This window comes from Mastomys coucha, unplaced genomic scaffold, assembly GCF_008632895.1.
Source record: "Mastomys coucha isolate ucsf_1 unplaced genomic scaffold, UCSF_Mcou_1 pScaffold5, whole genome shotgun sequence".
NCBI lineage: Eukaryota > Metazoa > Chordata > Mammalia > Rodentia > Muridae > Mastomys > Mastomys coucha.
Genome location: NW_022196911.1, coordinates 68,719,537 through 68,738,347, shown reverse-complemented (window position 1 = coordinate 68,738,347; position 18,811 = coordinate 68,719,537). Strand labels below are relative to the sequence as shown.

At 46.5% G+C, this 18,811-nt stretch overlaps 2 protein-coding genes across 8 annotated transcripts in view; one reads left to right on the top strand and one right to left on the bottom strand.

Moving 5' to 3' along the window:
• Positions 1 to 6,832, top strand: part of Aspa (aspartoacylase) — a 38,165-nt gene extending 31,333 nt beyond the window's left edge. The window contains exon 7 of the mRNA XM_031351252.1: positions 6,686 to 6,832. Coding sequence (XP_031207112.1) covers positions 6,686 to 6,712 — 27 coding nt within the window. The 3' untranslated portion in view covers positions 6,713 to 6,832. The remainder of the gene's footprint in view (positions 1 to 6,685) is intronic.
• The window catches only part of Trpv3 (transient receptor potential cation channel subfamily V member 3), a 33,419-nt gene continuing 16,683 nt past the window's right edge, over positions 2,076 to 18,811 (bottom strand). For 2 of the 7 annotated variants that reach the window (XM_031351234.1, XM_031351235.1), the window contains exons 9-18: positions 17,531 to 17,707; positions 16,072 to 16,230; positions 15,285 to 15,386; positions 14,220 to 14,293; positions 11,039 to 11,204; positions 8,230 to 8,296; positions 6,825 to 7,099; positions 5,767 to 5,897; positions 5,504 to 5,583; positions 2,076 to 5,208 (exon numbers count right to left, since the gene is read on the bottom strand). In XM_031351234.1, the coding sequence (XP_031207094.1) occupies positions 5,111 to 5,208; positions 5,504 to 5,583; positions 5,767 to 5,897; positions 6,825 to 7,099; positions 8,230 to 8,296; positions 11,039 to 11,204; positions 14,220 to 14,293; positions 15,285 to 15,386; positions 16,072 to 16,230; positions 17,531 to 17,707 (1,329 nt within the window). In that variant the 3' untranslated portion in view covers positions 2,076 to 5,110. Of the gene's footprint in view, positions 5,209 to 5,503; positions 5,584 to 5,766; positions 5,898 to 6,824; positions 7,100 to 8,229; positions 8,297 to 11,038; positions 11,205 to 14,219; positions 14,294 to 15,284; positions 15,387 to 16,071; positions 16,231 to 17,530; positions 17,708 to 18,811 lie in introns of those variants that run through there. The other 5 variants (XM_031351236.1, XM_031351237.1, XM_031351238.1 and 2 more) reach the window with 5 other exon arrangements.

The following is an 18,811-nucleotide window of genomic DNA, read 5'->3' as shown; positions in this document are numbered from 1 at the left end:
TTATAATACTTACTTTTATTGTTATAAATTTTAAGGAATATGACAAAAAAGGTATTGTAGGTATTGAAAGTCTATGGGAGGAGTGGTGGTACAAAAGGTGAACAAGAATGTGATTCAATTCTATTTAATTAAAATATGTTTTTAAATGTTAACAAATTCAGATAAATTGAAATCATGTAACTTTTCTCATCATAATGCAATAAAAGTTTAAAAAAAAAAAAGGATTTGATGGAAGAATAAAGTCTGAATGTGAGCCCATCTGGAAGGCTTCCCTGGAAGAATGGGCTGTTGAAATAGGACAGAAATAGGGAGCCATGGGCAGCCACTGTGCCAGCAAGAGGAACAAGTGTGGAGAGGCAGAGAGGAACTCTGGAGGCTACAACAATAAAGGCCATGTTGCTGGAAGGTGCACGTCATAGACATGCCAAGGCTGCGGGAACAGGGCATGTCTGAAAGGCCTGTGCACACATCCCCCAGCAGAAAGCCTGAGGGAAAGTAGCTTCTCAGGGGACTCCCAATGCTTTTGATATCTCTGCATTCCCACCTGTTGTCTTCAGGAGGCTTGTCACTTACCTGCAGAGAATGCGTTTATATCTTCCACCTTAACCCAGCCACACAAAGCTGATAGAGTTTTTGGCAGATGGTGGTTCCTTAACATAAACCAAGTTAGTGAGTGCTAGATGAACTCACATTCAGTATGTCACAGTGCTCAACACTCCCATGGTGATTTCACAGTTCTTAGCACTTCTGGGGTTCAGGTGGAATTTACAACCCTTAACACAAAAGGGAACTCTAGTAGAAGATTCTAATCATGGCTGCCCCACAGGCTTAGGTTTCACAGTATATAACATGAACAGGCTCCATCCCATATTCACAAAGTAAAAGGCACTGATTCACAAAGTAAAAGGCACTGACCAATGTTACATCTTATCAAACCAAGAAAGAGGACTGACACTTCCTCAATTTGACCCAGGAAAATAGTAGAGATTTGATTTAAAAGCCAAGTCAATCAAAACCTGGAGTCTGTGAGAGATGGCTATGTCACAAATGGGAAAACAATTACTAGAGCCATTGTTTCTATTGATAGGCTAATTTAGTTCAATGCAAGCATTCCTTTTTACAAAATAAATCTATTAAGTGGAAAAATTAACTTTCACCTTCCTGAAATGGCATAAGAATTCACAAGGGGCTGGGGGGGGCTAGAGAAATGGCTCAGCGGTTAAAAGCAGTGACTACCATTCCAAAGGTCCTGAGTTCAATCCCCCACAACTACATGGTGGCTCACAATCATTGGTAATGGGATCTGATGTCCTCTTCTGGTATGTCTGAAGACAGCAAAAGTATACTTATATGCATAAAATAAATCTTTTTTTAAGTGCGATTTCCAAGGAACCTAAAAAAAAAAAAATTCACAAGGGACTAGTTGTAGTGTGTGGGTGTGGATACAAATAAAATCATAGGTTTAATGAGCAAAACTTGAAAGTATCCTCATTGGATGGTTTCCATTTTCACTGCCAGTTTAGAGACTAAACCAACTACAGACATGGAAAGAGAGGTGACAGGGTCACAGTGATAGTGTTGAGATGGCTACTAGAAAATAGAACCACTAGTTATACACTAGACAACTGATGAATTTTTAAATTTTCTAATGATTTAATTTTATTTTATGTGTATTAATGTTTTGCCTGCATGTCAGATCCCCTGGAACTGGAGTTACAGACAAGTGTGAGCTGTCATGTTGGTGCTAGGAATTGAACCCAGGTCCTCTGGAAGAATAGCCAGTGCTCTTAACCCCTGAGCCACCTCTCCAGCCCAAGATAAATCTTTTTAAAAATAAAACAAAGTTGTCAAATAACTAAAATAGAAATCCAGATGGGTAACGCACTTTGACACACATAGCACGCTGCCCTCTCCCCTACCCACCTTGACCACCTTCCCCCACTGATCAGGATCCAGGAGAAATGCTTTAGATCCAAACATCAACCTTCCTTTTATCCATTCCTGTTAAGAAACTCTAAGATTTCTAGTTGGTCTTCATATTCATACAAAGCAAAGACAGAAACATGGCCATAACATTACAAAATAAATATTTATTAGAAATCAAAACAGTGTTTCAATGAGACCAAAGTAGTCTTACTCTTTATGGTAAAACAAGTCTATAAGTTAAGTTATACAACGATCAGGCACATCTCGTGAGAATACGACAATAATTCTGTGTCTGGAACCAAGGTCACAGTAAATATAAGATAACAACATGTAAATCAATGCAGAAGTCAAGTATGGCTTACAGACTCTAGTGAGGGCCTACCTCCCTGTGCCTCACCCAGAGCAAAAGGGGACAGTCACCAGGCCCTGAGGAAGGAAAGGAACCTCAATAATACTGTACTCTCTTGGGCAGATGCCTGAGAGCTCAATGACTTCACAGTACAACTTTTACTCCTTCTCCCCACACCAGGAAGGAAGGAAGCACCCATGTTATTCCAGACAGACACTCGACATAATGTCTTGAATACAAAACTCTTCCTGGGGAGATGTTTATCTAAAACAGGGTTTGCAGCTACTACTGAAGCATGCTCAGGCTCATTCCCAGAAAACCTCTTCCCCCTAAATTACTGAAATGTAAATCATGGAGTTTTAAGGTATCCTGATAGGTCAACAGAGTCAGTAGTGTGTTTATATTCTTGCTATCTTTGTTGATATTGTGTGGCTTTAGGCACATTTGACCTTTAGACTTGTCATTGGGTTGTAAGGACAAATGATAACTTCCGAGTCATAAAAGAAAAAAAAAAAAAACTAGCCCCTAAATGTGGCAACTACAAAAAGACCCAATGATAAAAGCCACAGAAGGATCCCTGTGGCCCAGAAATCAGGACATCCTAGCCCCACCTGCTCTGACATGGCTTTGAACATGTCTATGTTCATTCCAGAGCCTGAGTCTTTACAAGTATAATGAGGGATTTGGTCCCCTTTTGAGCAGGACACCACTTGTTGCGATGCCTTTCCTTGCTTTAATGAACCTTCTTAGCTTGACCCTCTGGGCTGAAAGCCTTCACTTGGGGGAGGGGGCCACATTTAGATGAATAGGCAGTTTGGAAATGGGTTTGCCCAAAAATTCCATCCAGATCCACAAAAAGCAGAGCTCCACAACATGTGAGAAGCTAATTTTTTTATCTGCCCAACTTCCCACACCTTCCATCCAAGTGGGAAATGCAGTTATGTGGTTTTATCTACTGACTTCCAAGCCAACACAAAGCTGGAATCCCAGCTCCCTAGAACCAGCGGTTGCCCTTTAAACAGGGACTTCTGTTCAGGATAACTCAAGGAGACTCCAGCTATGGAATACTCGCTTGTAGAATGTCTAGGAACCGCAAGATTCACCTAATTGCTTTCTTCGACATCTTCCCAACAAGTGCTCAGCCCATTTCTTCCAAACTCCTGAAGCAGCTGTCTACTGAACTGAACCAAAATCTCAATCCAGTTCTCTCACTGTTTCTGCCCCTCAGGAGCACTTCTTCTTATGATGATGATGTCCCCCTAAGGTTTTTGCTTTTCAAAGACACATGCTTTGTCATCTTCCCCTACTTGATCTTTGAGCAATAGAGACTCCAGAAGGTTGAGCAGGTAGTGGCTACTGCAGACTGGGTAGACATCCATGCTGTACCATCCCCCATCTCTCCCTCACCTGGCCATTCAGGATGTAATGGCCAATTTTCACCTGTCCAGCTAAGCTGGTACTTGGAACTTTCTAGAATGCAGAAACCTGCCAGAGTGGACTGCTTTGTGTGGTCTCTAGTCTGATTAGCTCAATAATTGCCAAGTTTTCTAAAGGCCCAGCTTATTTCAACCCACTTAACATTTAAAAAAAAAAAACTTCATAATCTATAATTCTATCTCAAACCTTTCCACATGAATCCTTTTACTAAATAATAGAAGAGTGTAGGTTGGGGTTGGGGGGGGTGGAATATTTCAGTTCTAGCCATTGGAGAAATTCTCCAAACTCTACCCTCTAATCTAACAAACTGACTCTGAAATTTCAAGGAGAAAAAAAAAATCTGAGGCTGAGGATATGAAATAAGCCCTAAGTTTGGGAGACATTCTTTCCTCAGAAGCCTCTTCTACAGTTTCAATATTCACAGTCAACAAAAACATATGATAGCAGTGTGTTTTAGGCATCTTGCTGATTTCCCCAATGGGAAACACTGGAGTGCTAGTCATCTCTGAGCTTTAAGACCCTCTCAATAGATCAGCTGCTATTTCTGACTCAGTTGAAGTGAGGCCAGCACTGGATGAGACTGAAAGAGGATGGGTACCAAACCTTTCCCCCAGATCACAGCCTGTCTCCCTCAGGCTTTGTGTGCGTGAGGAAACGTTTGTTGTCCTGACCCTGGCCATCCTGAGGCCTAGTATATAATACTTACATTCAGTCCAAAAGCCCAAAATCTACTTCTTAGCTTTTAAAGTTGCCTACTTCATCTGAAGTAACTGTCATTCAAAACTGAAATGGCTTTTCTGAACTAAAAAACTCTGTGTCAGTTACACTATTAAAACATCCCTCGGTTGGAGATAGGTTTAACCTTGGATTTAGGTCCAAGGATGGAATCCAGTTATCCTGTTTCCTGGAGGCTCAGTTAGGGCATTCCCATCGTTCATTCCCCTCTTCCCCCAGTAGATCCAGCTTAGCTCAGGTCCTCTACACATGCTGGGACAGGATCCCCCACCAATTCAGGAGGCACAGTCATAGTTGGGGAGATAAAGGAGGAGTCTGTGGGCAGACTATAGTAGAGGGAAGACTGCTCTCCCCACCGCTCAGACCCCAATTCCTTCCTTCCCCAGCACATGTGTCTTGGAGCCAAGTGAACCTGCAGGTTCCTCACCCGGGGCATCAGGAGACTTCCAGACTCAGAACTGGTGGCCATGGATTTGCCCTGACCTCTGGAGTCACAAAACCCAAGGTGCTTTCCTTTCAGATCCTGACTGCCGCTCCTCAGCAGCCACCAGTCGGTGTGAGGAGCATTTTGCTTCTAGTTGAGCACTCTGCAGAGCACTTCAGCACCAGGGCTCAGCCTGCAGCATCAAACGACAGTATTCACATCAGCCTTAAGCCATGCTTCTACACCGATGTTTCTGGAAATTCATCTAACTCATCAAATGCATAGAGGGTGGTCTTGCTATTGCTCCTGGAAGAATCTTGAATCTTGTTTAAATCTGCTGCAGAGAACAGAGTTGGGATTTAGAAGTGCATCCTTCTGGTCCTGTCCCTGTGTGTTAGTACAATCTTTTTTTTTTTTCCTGGTGGTGCTGAGGCTAAAACCCAGGACCTAAGCTATACGCCATCCCCCTACCATTTAGTTTTTAAAAGCTCTTCTAAATAGTGCTATAGAGTACCAGAGCTGGGGAGGACCTTCAGATTCACAGGTGAGAACGCTAAGCCTCTTGGTCTTGATTCACGTGAAGTCAAACGGTCCACAAAAGAGGACCCCACACCATCTCAGAGCAATAATACCTGTCCGTCTTATGGGCCCTGGGTCTTCATTAAGGAAAGACACATGCGTTTTCCATTCAGTCCACTTCACCTCGTTGATCCTGCAAGTGTGACCATTGTACTCAACTGCTCCGGGATCGCATCTCAGTGACATAAACAAACACATTTGGGATGTCCCAGGTTCTATAGAGCTCCTCTAATGCCACAGATACAGGGATGCCCCAACCTCCTGCTTGCTGATCCTACCCGTGTCAAAGACTGCCCCACAGCCCTTCCCCCGTTACCGCAGACACAGCCGGAAGTCCTCATCTGCTACTTTGCACAGCTCACCCATGCGGAATCTGCTTCTCAGCCATTCTGGTAACATTTTCTCAAACTCCAAGATGGTCCTGGCTCTCTGAGGAGATAAAGAAGCCTAAACTGATTTCTCCAAGCCTGCTCTGAGAGCCCCATTCCAGATGAGGGTACACCCACAGGTACCCCATCTGATAGCTCATTCCAGCCTCATCTGTGCTTAAAGCAGAGGTCTTGAGGGTTTGGAGTAATCATGAATTCAAACATGAGAAAGAAAATTTGGGACTGATAAATTGGTTTAAGTTTAACATAAATAGTATGTCTGGATATCTGGAGCCTCCTAACTGAAATGTTGGGATTCTGGAACTGGACATGGAGGAAAGTTTGAAAGTCAAGCATTTCCACCCTCCCTCTCAGGCTTGGGCACCATGGAAGCTTCCCTGGTAGTGGGTCCAGTCTCTCTGGAGCATTATGCACAACCCAGTTATAAAGGTTCAGGTAACTGCCAATCCAAAGCCTCCCCCACCCCCCGTAGTCATGTACATCTCCATTCTGCCAGCTGAGGATGGCAAAAGCAGGCTGCGGTCCCCTCCCCTGCCAGCAGCTCTGCAGACACCTGAAGGGTTGCTCCCTCCTTCACCCTACCCACTAAGTCCAACAAGCACTTTCTAAGCAGCACTCAGTTCACGAATCAGGTTGATTGTCACCACGAGATCCACACCATGAGTTGTTCTCAGAACTGAGAAATGATAAGGCCCAGATGGAACTGAGCAGGAATGCCACTTTCACTGTTCCAGAACCTTACTTCTCTTCAACCTGAAGTCACTTCTCAGTGTCCACACTTCATGGGTGACAATGAATAAAGTGTCCCCAAAAGCCTGCATTTCTCCGTATGTGCTGTTGTTCTAGGCCCTGTTCTCAAAGGACCTACATTAAGCTTTAAGCAGAGTCTCAGGACGCACCCCAGACTCACTGGTGCTGATGGCTGCACAAGACCTCACGATGGAGTGCTGAACAAAATCCCTAGCAAGGCCTCTGCCCAGCTCACCTGCAAGCGCCAGATCCGCTCACTTTCTTTGGAGACGTTCTCCACCGTCTCCCCCATCAAGGCAATGAGCATGTTGAGGAGGAGGACAAAGGTGAGGATGACATAGGTGATGAGTAGGAAGAGAAAGAGGATGGGGTAGGTGGAGTTCTGCTGGATGTTCAGGTCGCCCAGGCCTATGGTGAGCTTGAAGAGCTCCAGCACTGCATCGCTGAAGCTGCCATAGGAGCTGCAGTCCTTTTTGTCCTTGGAGCACTTCTCGATCAATGAGGCCAGTGCTGCAGAGAGAATGGCTGGCTATTCAGAGAACTCATGTTTGCATGTGTACACACTGCTCCTCCCTTCTTCCCTCCGACCTCTCAATTCCCAATTCTGCTCTTCCTCACCTCCAGTGTCAAGTCCCCCAGAAGCCTAAAGAGGCTGATTTTCCTGCCTGGCCTGCAGAAAGCCCTTCCTGCCCACTGAAGCCTAGCCTCTTCTCCTCTCCTCTATCCCAAGCTTAGCCCTTATTCATCCACAGCCTTCCAAGGTTGCTACTTAGCCTGTGTGTGGCCCTGGCTCCCTGTAGACTAAGGTTCTGACTGCCTGTAGCCTGAATGGTCTCCCCAAGCACTATAAAATCTGCATCCCTTGAGTTCCCTATGAACAAGATCTGGGCTCCTTTCCTCTTCTGCCCAGCACACCACAGCGATGGTTCTTTGCTGGGTGAGTAAATGTGTAGGCTCATGTGTGAGTGAATATGTGGAGGAATAAGTCCACAGGTAGAGGGTCAAATAAATAAGCAAGGTTTGTCCCTGAAAAGGCATCAGACACGTGAGTAAAGCTATGTCAACAAAAGGGTGGGGGAGAATCCACAAAATTGCCCTGGAGAAAAAACATGCTACACATGCCATCTCCGTATACAGTGGTGGGGTCAAGTCATTCCCTCTGGATTTTAAAAAGGGCCTCCACATACTCGGTCCCCAATAAACTATAAGTTCCCACAGAGGTATCTGAAGCAAATTGTCAAGAGTCACAAGATGTGGAGGCCCAGAGAAATACAGCTCAACGCACTAGATTGCTCCTAGTTTTTGAAGACTACCCATCAAGTTTCTGTGAGCTCTCATTTGCCATCCGCAGGATGGGGTCAACACATCTACTGAGCATAGCTTTCATGATGGATGTGAAAGTCGGGGGAAACCACAGGTTGGATGGATGAGAGTGACAGGCATGAGTCTCTAATCCATGGGCTCAGGGTGATGACTCCAACTTGGTCAAGTTGCTGGGAGAAGGCAAAAGGTTCTTTGCGAACACTAATGTGGCAGGTACTGTGTCGCCCCTGACGAAGCCACTGTATGCTTTGTCCTTCTGATATCCTGATAACAAGCTTAACAAGCACGGGGGTTACTGTTAGTTGTAAAGCAATTACCTACTCCAAATCCAAGTAAGAACAGGATGTAAACAAACAAGAACTTGAGAACATCGTGCAAAATGACCTGCAAAGAAAGGGACATGATTCAAGTGTGAGGTGTGTGCACATGGTTGCTGTGCACCATCTCCCTGAGTCCTGCCATTCTCTCTCCCCTCTTCATCTCTTTTGATGGTCCCAGGCTCCTCTGAGGGCCCTGCCTCTACAAGGAAGCCTTCTTTCCTACTTGGTCCCCAAGACCTCACCTCCCAGCACACAGTCTCTGATTCACCCAGTACCTTTTCCTATGGAGTCTCACATCTGGCCCTCCCTGGGAGCCATGACACGCCAGAGCCAGCACATACCAGCTTCTCAGAACTGATAGTTGAATTTGCATGAATGTTGTGACCATATCCACTATGAAATACTAAATCAAACATTCAATTATAAGATAAATAAGTTCTCGGGCTCTCATGGAAAATATCAAATTATGCAGTTGAAGTGTGCCCAAAGCATGTCTCCAATTTTCTAACATACATGGTGGCTGTATTAGCTACATTGAAGATGGTAATCACTTCACAGTATATAACTATACCCAATCCTACATTTTAGGTGTATACAAATTTTCAATTGTAGCTCAATAAAAAAAATTAAAAAATAATTTTTATCACAAAAATATTCAATCATTAAGTCAAGCATAGTGGAACAGGCCTATAGCCCGAGCATGATGAAGGCTACAGTAAGAACATGAGCCTCTAAACCCACCTGGGCTCTAGTTTAAGAAACTGTCTCAAAATAAAATTTTAGTCACATCCATTTATAATTAAGCTACTTTTTTTTTTTTTTTTTTTTTTTTTTTTTTTTTTGGTTTTTTGAGACAGGGTTTCTTTGAGTAGCCCTGGCTGTCCTGGAACTCATTTTGTAGACCAGGCTGGCCTCGAACTCAGAAACCCACCTGCCTCTGCCTCCCAAGTGCTGGGATTAAAGGCGTGCGCCACCACCACCCGGCATTAAACTACATTTTTAAGATAAAAAATATTCGACATTGAGTGTCATCTGGCTACATCTATTGTGACCAGATAGTGGAAGGACTATTCAACAATGTGCAACTGCATATCTCCTCCCAGATGTGTTAAGTGGCACAATGTCAGCAGCTGCAAATCCACCATGGTAGGAACATTTATGTTTTCATGCCATGAAAACTAGCAATGCTACAAATATTTAAATCCTACCAACAAAGTGCTCCTTGTTTTATTGATGTCTACATCTAGGTTCAAGACAGTGACCCAGAAAAAGCTAAGGCAGATTAAACTCTTAAATGTGGGCTGTCTGACACTCACAGCTGGTCAAAGTGCAGAGAAAAAGTATCATTGGGGTTCAGCCACAAATGGAACGGTCCATATTATATCCCTCCCTCACAAGGCTCAGTGACCACTGTGGGGTCAAGGGCAAAAAGATTGTAAGAACCAAAGGTCAGGCAAACACTGTCTTTCAGATAAGCCAGGGCCACTATACCAAGGAACTGCAACTGTAGCCTGTAGAAGACCTGCATGAGATCAACATTGATTGCAATATAGGATGGGGAGGGGTTCACCAGCTCCCACCCCTAGCTGAGGAGCTATTGATAGCGGATGGCTTCTCGAGGAAGAAGAGTCAGTTTTTCTTTAACAGTTGGACTTTGGGGGCTGGTGAGATGGCTCAGCAGGTAAGAGCACTGACTGCTCTTCCGAAGGTCCTGAGTTCGGATTCCAGCAACCACATGGTGGTTCACAACCATCCATGATGAGATCTGATGCCCTCTTCTGGTGTGTCTGAAAACAGCTATAGTGTATTACGCCAGAGCGAGCGGGGTCATCCTGAGTTCAATTCCCAGCAGCCACATGATGGCTCATGGCCATCCGTACAGCTACAGTGTACTCATACACATAAAATAAATAAATAAAAAACAAATCTTTAAAAAAAAAAAGAGTTGGACTTTGGTAAGTTCACCACATTCCAGTGGATGACCCCACACCCACGAACAACACAAATTGGAATCATTAAGCACTCCCCCAAGTAACTGCATGTGTGTGTGTGTGTGTGTGTGTGTGTGTAGCTTTATATATTATATACATTTTATACACACACACACATATATATGGGTGCTTTTTTAAGAAAAGAACATGAAGTTAAGAGGAATGGGTGAAGGAAGGAGTGGATCTAAGAGAAGATAGGCTGAGGAGTCAGATAAATATGATCAAAATACTTTGTATGTATGTATGAAATTTTCAAAAATGTAATTAAAATATTGTATTTTTTAAGGTATAGGCTGTCTTTCATGAATAGCACACGAATGTTACTGATCCTTCTGGTGCTTGATACCAGTTATCCAGTTCAGTAAAGCCATTGCTCTCAGCTTGATTGGCAACGCCCAGACTGTCCCACCTTACTGCTTACAAAGTGAACCGTCAACCAGCCAGAAAGGAGCAGCTCTCATTCGTCAGCTGCACCCACAGGTTGCTGGCCAGTACAACCCCATTTCAGAAAGCAACAAACTGCCAATCATCTCATGCTTCGTGTTGTAAAAATGTACGACAAATGTATGGACGGATGCAATGTATACGTACACTTACCTGTTATGTACAGGTATGGACACACGTACAAAGAGCAATTGTTAGATACTTTCCAGAAGGTCAGAACATGTCCCTCACAAAGCGTGTCCCTTACCAATGCCCAACAAGCCTAGTTGTTTTAAAGTCTGACCAAAATCAAATGAAGACTGCAGCATTTTGGAGGGTGTTGGGCAACCTCACCCTCAAAGGGTGCTCCGCCTGCACAGTTCCCAGCGTACCTTCTGGATCATGACGCTGTACATGCCCATAGACTGGAAGCCTCTCGTGTAGTAGAGCATGTTCGCCCAGCCCAGGGCCATGGCCAGCACGAGGCAGGCGAGGTATTCTTTGTAGGCAAACAAGTACAAGAATACAGACAGTATCACAAGCACAGCTTGGACAAAACTGTTCAGGAGACACAGGAGACAAGGACCTTACTTAGCAGCAGCAGAAACAGTCAACCCCAAAACCTTAACCTCTGGAAAGGTCACCATGATAGCTGATGCTGACAAGACATGCAAGGCTGCCTGACGTCATTCAGCTGGGTCTGAATGCAGTATGGACTATGTCACTAGATGCAAGGCAGAGCCAGGGTGGGCTGCCAGCCAACTCTGCCATACAGCCCACAAGGCCAGATGGCTTAGAAATCACCTGTATGGTTACAGTTCCCACAATGATGTGGGGACACTAGGGTAGACCAGTGATTTAGTACAAAGCTTATTTTCAATATATTACAAAAGCTTCCAACATTTATACTCAGAAACTAATTATAATTTTCTTTTTTTTGTTTTTGTTTGTTTGTTTGTTTGTTTGTTTTGTTCTTCAAGACAGGGTTTCTCTGTGTAGCCCTGGCTGTCCTAGAACTCACTCTGTAGACCAGGCTGGCCTCGAACTCAGAAATCTGCCTATTTCTGCTTCCCAAGTGCTGGGACTAAACGTGTGTGCCACCACCACTGCCCGGCAGTTAACATCCTTCTATTTATAAGAAGTACCCAGAGTGGTCAAACTCAGAGGACACAAATGGAAAAGAGGTTACCAGAGGGGAGGGCAATTGGAGGTTATATTTTACTCAAAAAAGGGCTTCAGTTGCAAGAAGAAAAGTACCCTGGAGGCTGGGTGCACAGCCATGTGGATATACCCCATAGCTTTGAACTGTGCTTGAAAGTGATTAAGATGGTGGTTTGGAGGGGCACTGAGATGTCTTGAGAGGTAAAGGGACTTCCTGCCAAGCTGACAGCCTGAGTTCCTGAACTCACATAATAGAAAAGGAGAACCAGCTCCTCCATGGTGTCCTCTGACTTCCACATACACACTATGACATGTGTCTCCCACCCCTCTTACACACACACACACACACACACATTTTCAAAATTATTTTAAAGATGGTAGTTTTTGTGTGACATATCATTGTGGAAGAGACTGAAGGACAATTGCGAGAGCCAGAGGTTGGGGAGGCCTGCTGTAGAGCAGTGTTTTCTGGCTGCGACAGGGCTGTCCTGTACAGGCCCTGCACAAGATCAAGCCAGCCAGAACTCCAGGGAGTAGGGGAGGGGCCACGAAGCCCCGCCCACAGCTGAGGAGCTACCGGCAACTGATGGCTTCTCGGGAGGGAGAGTTCTTTCTCTGGCGATGTAGCCCCCGGCAGAGTACCAGCCTGGTCTACATAGTGAGCTCTGAGCCAGCTACATAGTGAAACCCTGTCTCCAAAAAATAAAAATAAAACTAGTACAGGAAATTGGGAGGGAGAAGCAGTAGAGGAGTATGCAACGTGTTGAAAGGATGAGAGGGAAAGTTAGGTTTGATGAAAACATACTATACACTGGTGTAAAAAATTTTTTTCCAAACAATAAATATAGCATGTAGCAAACGTGCGTGAAGAAAACGTCCTCCTAAGCAGGGCCCACACTTCCAGTTTTGCAGACATCTAGACAAAAATACTCTTGTGTTTCTAATGTCAGACAGTTTGCACAAGAGTCCGGGCCACAGCAACCTTGCTTTTCTCTGAGGTGAAGGACAGAGGCCTGACTGAGGAGCCACCTGGGGACTCGGCTTGGGATGGGCTACTCTACCTTCCTCTACTCTAACAAAGCAGAAGTGGAAGAGCGGGACATCATGCTAAGAGCAGGAGCTGTGTAAACGGATGTCCTCAGGAACCGGCACACTTTCTCCACAGTGGCAGGCAGGCACGTGGCCTGCATCCTGGGGCAGTGTCCATCTGGCCTCCAGCTGCTGTACCTGCCCCCTGGAGGGGGAGGGGGGTGCTGGGTGCTGGGGGAGGGAGGGTGAAGAACTCAGTTCATACCGCTAGAGGGCTGCAGGTACCCACTTTATAAAACTCCTAGGTAGGAACTGGAGATGGCTCAGCTGCCATAATGTTTTCTGCACAACCATGAGGACCTGAGTTCAGATCCCCAGCACCACATAAAACATCCAGGTGTGGCAGTGAATGCCCATCATCGCAGCCCTGAGGAGCCAGGGATGGGAGGATCCCTGGGGCTTGTTGACTAGCCGGTCTAGCCAATCAGGGAACTCCAGATTCAATGAAAGACTGTGTCCCAAAAAGTAAAGGGTCACAAAAAAATGAGGTGGAAAATGATTGAAGAAGACACCTGACTTCAAACTCAGGCCTACACACATAATACATGCACTCCTGTGCATGTGCAGATATACACCAGAGAGAGAGAGAGAGAGAGAGAGAGAGAGAGAGAGAGAGAGAGAGAGAGAAAGAGAGAGAGAGAGAGAGAGAGAGAGAGAGATCAGCCTCCTACATATTTAAAAGAAACACATTAACAATGTGCTACCATTGCAAAACCAGCATTCTTCATCCTCAGCCATGGCCTCTGACATTACCAGAGTCAACTGAGTCTGCCTCTGCTCGTTAAGCCAAGGGTCATGGGAGCCGTTGGTGTCAGCTGCACATGACTCCATGCAGAGAAGCTGCTAAGCTAGGCTTTCTCACTGGGAGCCAAGGCCACCAGCACAGCAATAGCTGGGACTCTGACATCACTGAGCACTGCATCATGGGATGTGTGACTGATTTCTCAGGTGCCTTCTAGTCCTGACCAACCGAGGTCTCAGATGGCAACCCTGGGGTATCATTGGAGCTAGAAGGGACTTCCCTGAGACCCTGTTGTGTACAAACACCAACAAGATGGCCAAGCCTCTGCTTCTCTGGGGTGCCTGCCATTTGGGGCTCTGAGAGATGGGGTCAGCTTTTCCCTGCCATCAGGACAGGCTCTGTCCTAAAGGTTTCTGATCCCCCCACAGGCATTTGCATGCACTTCCCTATAGAGGAGACAGAGGGGACCTCTGGACCATAATGATAACAAGATGCTTCAACATGATGACACGGTTGGGTGCTATTCCAGAGAATCTCCAGCCCTCCCTATCAGTTGTGACCGAAGGGACAGGCCTACTTACAAGACAAAATGAAACCAGGCATCCGACAGTATGGACTGAAGATCGGAGGGTCTCAGCAGGAAAATGGCAATGCCCTGGGATCAACAGAAAAGAAAAGCTTGACCCTCTTCCTGCCCTTCACCCAGGGGTCTGGGAAGTACTGTTCCAGTGTGGTTTGGGGGGGGGGGGGCTGTGTATATGACAGCTCCGCTAGAGTCCAAGGGTGGGACGTGGAAGCTGACCTGTGCCCAGAGGGCATCACTGATGCCTCAGTGTGGGTAGAGCTCCCACAGGCTTCTTAATCCCATCCTCAGCCCAGAAACTGCAAAGTCACGGAGTCACTATAGCTACCCACAGAACACGGCCTGATTTTCCAGCCTCTGAGCTTTTGTGCCTGCTGCTTATCATGCCTCCCTACTGACGAAGCTTCCACCCCTCCTCCCACTCCCAGATAAGTCATCTACCTCCCTCTAAACACTGTCCTAATCCACCTTACAGTCCAGATGTTTGTGACCATTAGCTCCCTTATCAAACTGATCTTAAGAAAGGCAAACTCCCCCCATCCCTGTCACACATGTACCCCAGTGTCTCATATACAAAAGGCTCAAAATCTACAGGCTGATTCACTGGCTGGTTAAATGGGTTAAGCAAGTAAATACATGAGTGGGTGAAAGGGTGAGTGGATAGATGGACAAACAGATGGGGAAATGGCTGAATAAAAAACAAAAGTATGGTGCCTAGGTTATGTAGGGTTTGGAATGGATGAATGAGTAACTGGGTAGATGTTAAGAGGCAGGTAACAAGATGGTAGAATGGAGAAGGAAGAATGATAGGCCCAGAGTGGTATGATGGATAGATACATGGTGGGCAATTTGACAGATGAATGGAGGAGGGCATGGAGCAGATACAATGGGCCTGACTTACTCATTATTCTCCATACTGTAACTTAGGAACCTAAGACCTAAAAAGGAAATGTTTTCCTGAAGCCCCTACAGTAGAGGCAGTGCAGGCTGGAGTGGAAGCCAGCCCTGCTCCCACCTTGCTGGCCTCAAGGGGTATTCTAGAAGGACGTAGAGACATACTCACCTCTTTCACCGAGATGCACGTGGCCCAGATAAGAACAAACATCCTCCCTAGGAGCTGAAGCCACCCCATCTTGTGTGTCAGGGCCAAGGGATGTGGGAGAGCCTGGGAAGGAAGGGAAGAAGGGATGAGGGTGAGGGATGGAGAGGGAAGGACAGCACCAGCTTTGGAGGGCCCAGGCTGTATATGCATGCTGGACCCTTGAGATGGACCAGAGGCCATCATCTATCTAAGAAGAAGAACCTCATCTTCTAGCCCTGCCTGACCTAACCTCAGTGGGAACCCAGAACTTTGCAGTAAAGACAATACGCTATGCGCTAACAACCCCACAGCCTAACTACATGGTTCTTTTTAACCATATCCACTACCAGACACTCAAAGAGGCCTCCTCACAGTTCAGCAAAGCAGAGACTCTACACACACCCCAACCGCCCGCTAACAGGTGGGAAACTGAGACCCAAAGAAGTGAGGAAGCTTAGCTAAGTAACCTCTCCTCCACCCACCTTCTGTGGGCCTCACGACAGACAGTGTAGTCTAGGCCCATATAGAAAGCCTGGGAAGAGCCTGGGGTTCCTTAATCCCCCAACTCTCTCCCAATAAAACTCTCCCTAGATGGTTGCACCTACAGTTTGGCTAACCATTCCATTCTCCAGGAACTTTGGATAATAATTGGATGACAGCATGAAAATCCCTTATATCTGGGTTTCAGTTTCCCCATCTCTACATGGGGCAGTTCTAAGATCCTTCATCCAGGCCCTCTCAACACCACCCCATCTCCGGACCCCCATACCTCATCTTCCCGAGGGCGGTAGTAAGAGACGAGGGTCAGGGTGATGTTATAGAAGAAATAGAAGCAGAAGGACAAGAAGAACATGTACTTGGCAAATTTTTTCCATTTCATATGCAGCAGTGTATGCAGAGGTTCCAGGGTCAGCATCTCATGCCGGTTCTGGGGATAGAATACCCCATGGGGATGAGGCAGGCAAAGAAGGACCTTTTTTTTTTTTTTCTTTTAGCTGTATACTCTTGTTTGTTTGTTTGTTTTGATTGGATATTTTCTTTATTTACATTTCGAATGTTTCCCCCTTTCCAGGTCTCCCCTTCGGAAACTCCCTATCCTATCCAATCCCTTTTCCCTGCCTCTATGAGGGTACTCACCCACCCACCTACTCCCATCCTCCTACCCTGGCATTCCCCTACACAGGGGCATCAAACACCCTCAGGCCCAAGGGCCTCTCCTCCCACTGATGTCCAACAAGGCCATCCTCTGCCACATATGTGGCCAGCGCCATGGGTCGCTCCATGTGTATTCTTTGGTTGGTAGTCCAGTCCTCGGGAGCTCCAGGGAGTCTGGCCTGTTGACACTGCTGCTCCCTCCATGGGGCTGCAAACCCCCTCAGCTCTTTCAGTCTGAGAAGGACCATTTTCAAAAAGCCCAGCCAGAGCCCAGAAGCAGTGGGACCAATGGCAGAAGCCTCCAGTCATCAGGAGCAATGGACTGGCTTGATGGAAATTCTGGAAGGGTAACTCCTAGCTCCCAGGACTCCTTTTGGGGCAGTCAAAGAAACAGGGGCCTGGGGTTTCCCAGCAGAAAGAATACTGATGCACAGCAAGGAATGGGGACTAGAAAGGAGTTCCAGTATCCCTGCGACCTTAGGACATCTCCTGACCCTTTCTTGGCTCACCTCTTTATCTCTATCACAACCTTTACCCACCCTGCTAAGCAGGCTACTGTGAGGGTCCAGGAAGCCTCTGGGGAGTAGGACTCTTACGAGTGGAGTTCTAGCCCACTGCCTCACTCCTCAAAAGAGCTGAAAACTCTCCGAAATGATCCTCAGGCTTCACCTCCAGCTTCATTGGCTTTCCCTCTCCCACCTCCTCCTGGTTGCTCAAGAAATCAAACACTGACCTCATGTATACTCAAGTTTAGAAGAAGAAAGGACTCTAAGCCAGGCCATGATGATCAATGGGTGTGCAAGATCAATACCACACACCTCTTCATTGCCTCCAAATTGCTCGGGATTCTGAAGACAGCCCCTTACCCTTAGCTCTATTATTCACTGCTAGCCAGAAACAAAAGAGCTAGCTTGTATCTGGGTCCTGTCCTCTACGCCAGACTCCATCACCAAGATAAATCACCAATATGGGATTTAGGAGACTCAAACACAATTCTCCCCCATGGCCCTCAATCCCTGGCCTAAGGTCCAGCCCTCACTCTTTGCTCCTGCCAACCTGCCTGGGAGACCCACATCAATGTTGGTGTTGTAGACGATGATTTCCAGCACAGAGTTATCTGTTGTGGTGTCTACGTTGGTGAGGTCATAGAGTGAAGATGACACGGGCCCATATGCCCAGTCCGTGAACTTCCTGGACAGGCTCCGGAGAGGTTTCTCCTTGATCTCACGGCTGAGGATGTACTTCAGGATCTAGGGACAAGAAGAGAGGGTAATGGGGCCAAGGGACATCAGGCCTGGACCATCTAGAGGCAGGTCATCCCAGAATATGTTCCCACCCAAAAGGGTATGAGTCCTACCTCTGCCTAGAACCCTGACCCTGGGTTCCAGCTACCTCTGTAAAATGAAAGTGAAATTCACAGTTTGTGCCTTCTCACATAGTGTGAGAGCCCTTTTTGCACACTGCAGAGAGCTAAACCATCAGCTAGTGGGCCCCAAAACCAGCTGAGCTCCAGCTCAGTAATGAATCCAAGAACTGTCCGTTTTTAGACGTGATTTCCGTGAGGCCTGAACTTGAAGCTCTCTGATTCTCTGCTCCTCCATTCCACCCTCAGTCTAGACTTTACAGCCAGGCTCGTCACTCTAGCTGAACAAGCTGTGACATCAGGCACTAGTCTTCGCAAAGAGGACTATGGTGCCCACTCTATAAGTCAGTGGTCCTCAAAGTCTGCTGTATGTTAGGGTCCCTGGGGAGTTTTTCAAAACACGCAACCAACTACTAAAATTCCAGAGGCAGGGAGAAGCCTGGGAAGCATTTTGTGAAGCTCTCTGTCTGAGTCCCCTGTCCAGGAGGGCCACTGCCCTCCATCTTTCTACTTCATGAAAGCTAACCCACCAATCACCCAAAGCTTGGGATTCAGCATCCAGGAGCACGAACTCAAAGCCCAACAGGAGAGATCTGTTGGGAGGACAACATCAGTGTGTGACTCTCACACACCCCCACTTCATCTCCCACCACAGCCCAGGCAGACAGCTCCTGCATCCCAATGAGTAAAAACCCCAAGGGCAGGCCTGTAGCTTGGGCATGGCTGAGTCCTCTACTCCCAGTATGGCAGCCACCTTGGGTGACAGCCAGGAAACTTTTCTATAAGACACTGAATAAAGGAGAAGACTTGAGAACCTCCCGGGGTAGGTACCTCCCTTAGACTGGCCTTGATGAGAGTACTTTTCTCTATGGCGTAAGGGGTCCCAGGGACATGCCTGGTGCATCTTACCTGGGCTGGGATGGCAAGGAGCACAAATGAGAGTGTGACATGCAGGAAAAGGCTCATGGAAGAAACTATACCCACAAATACC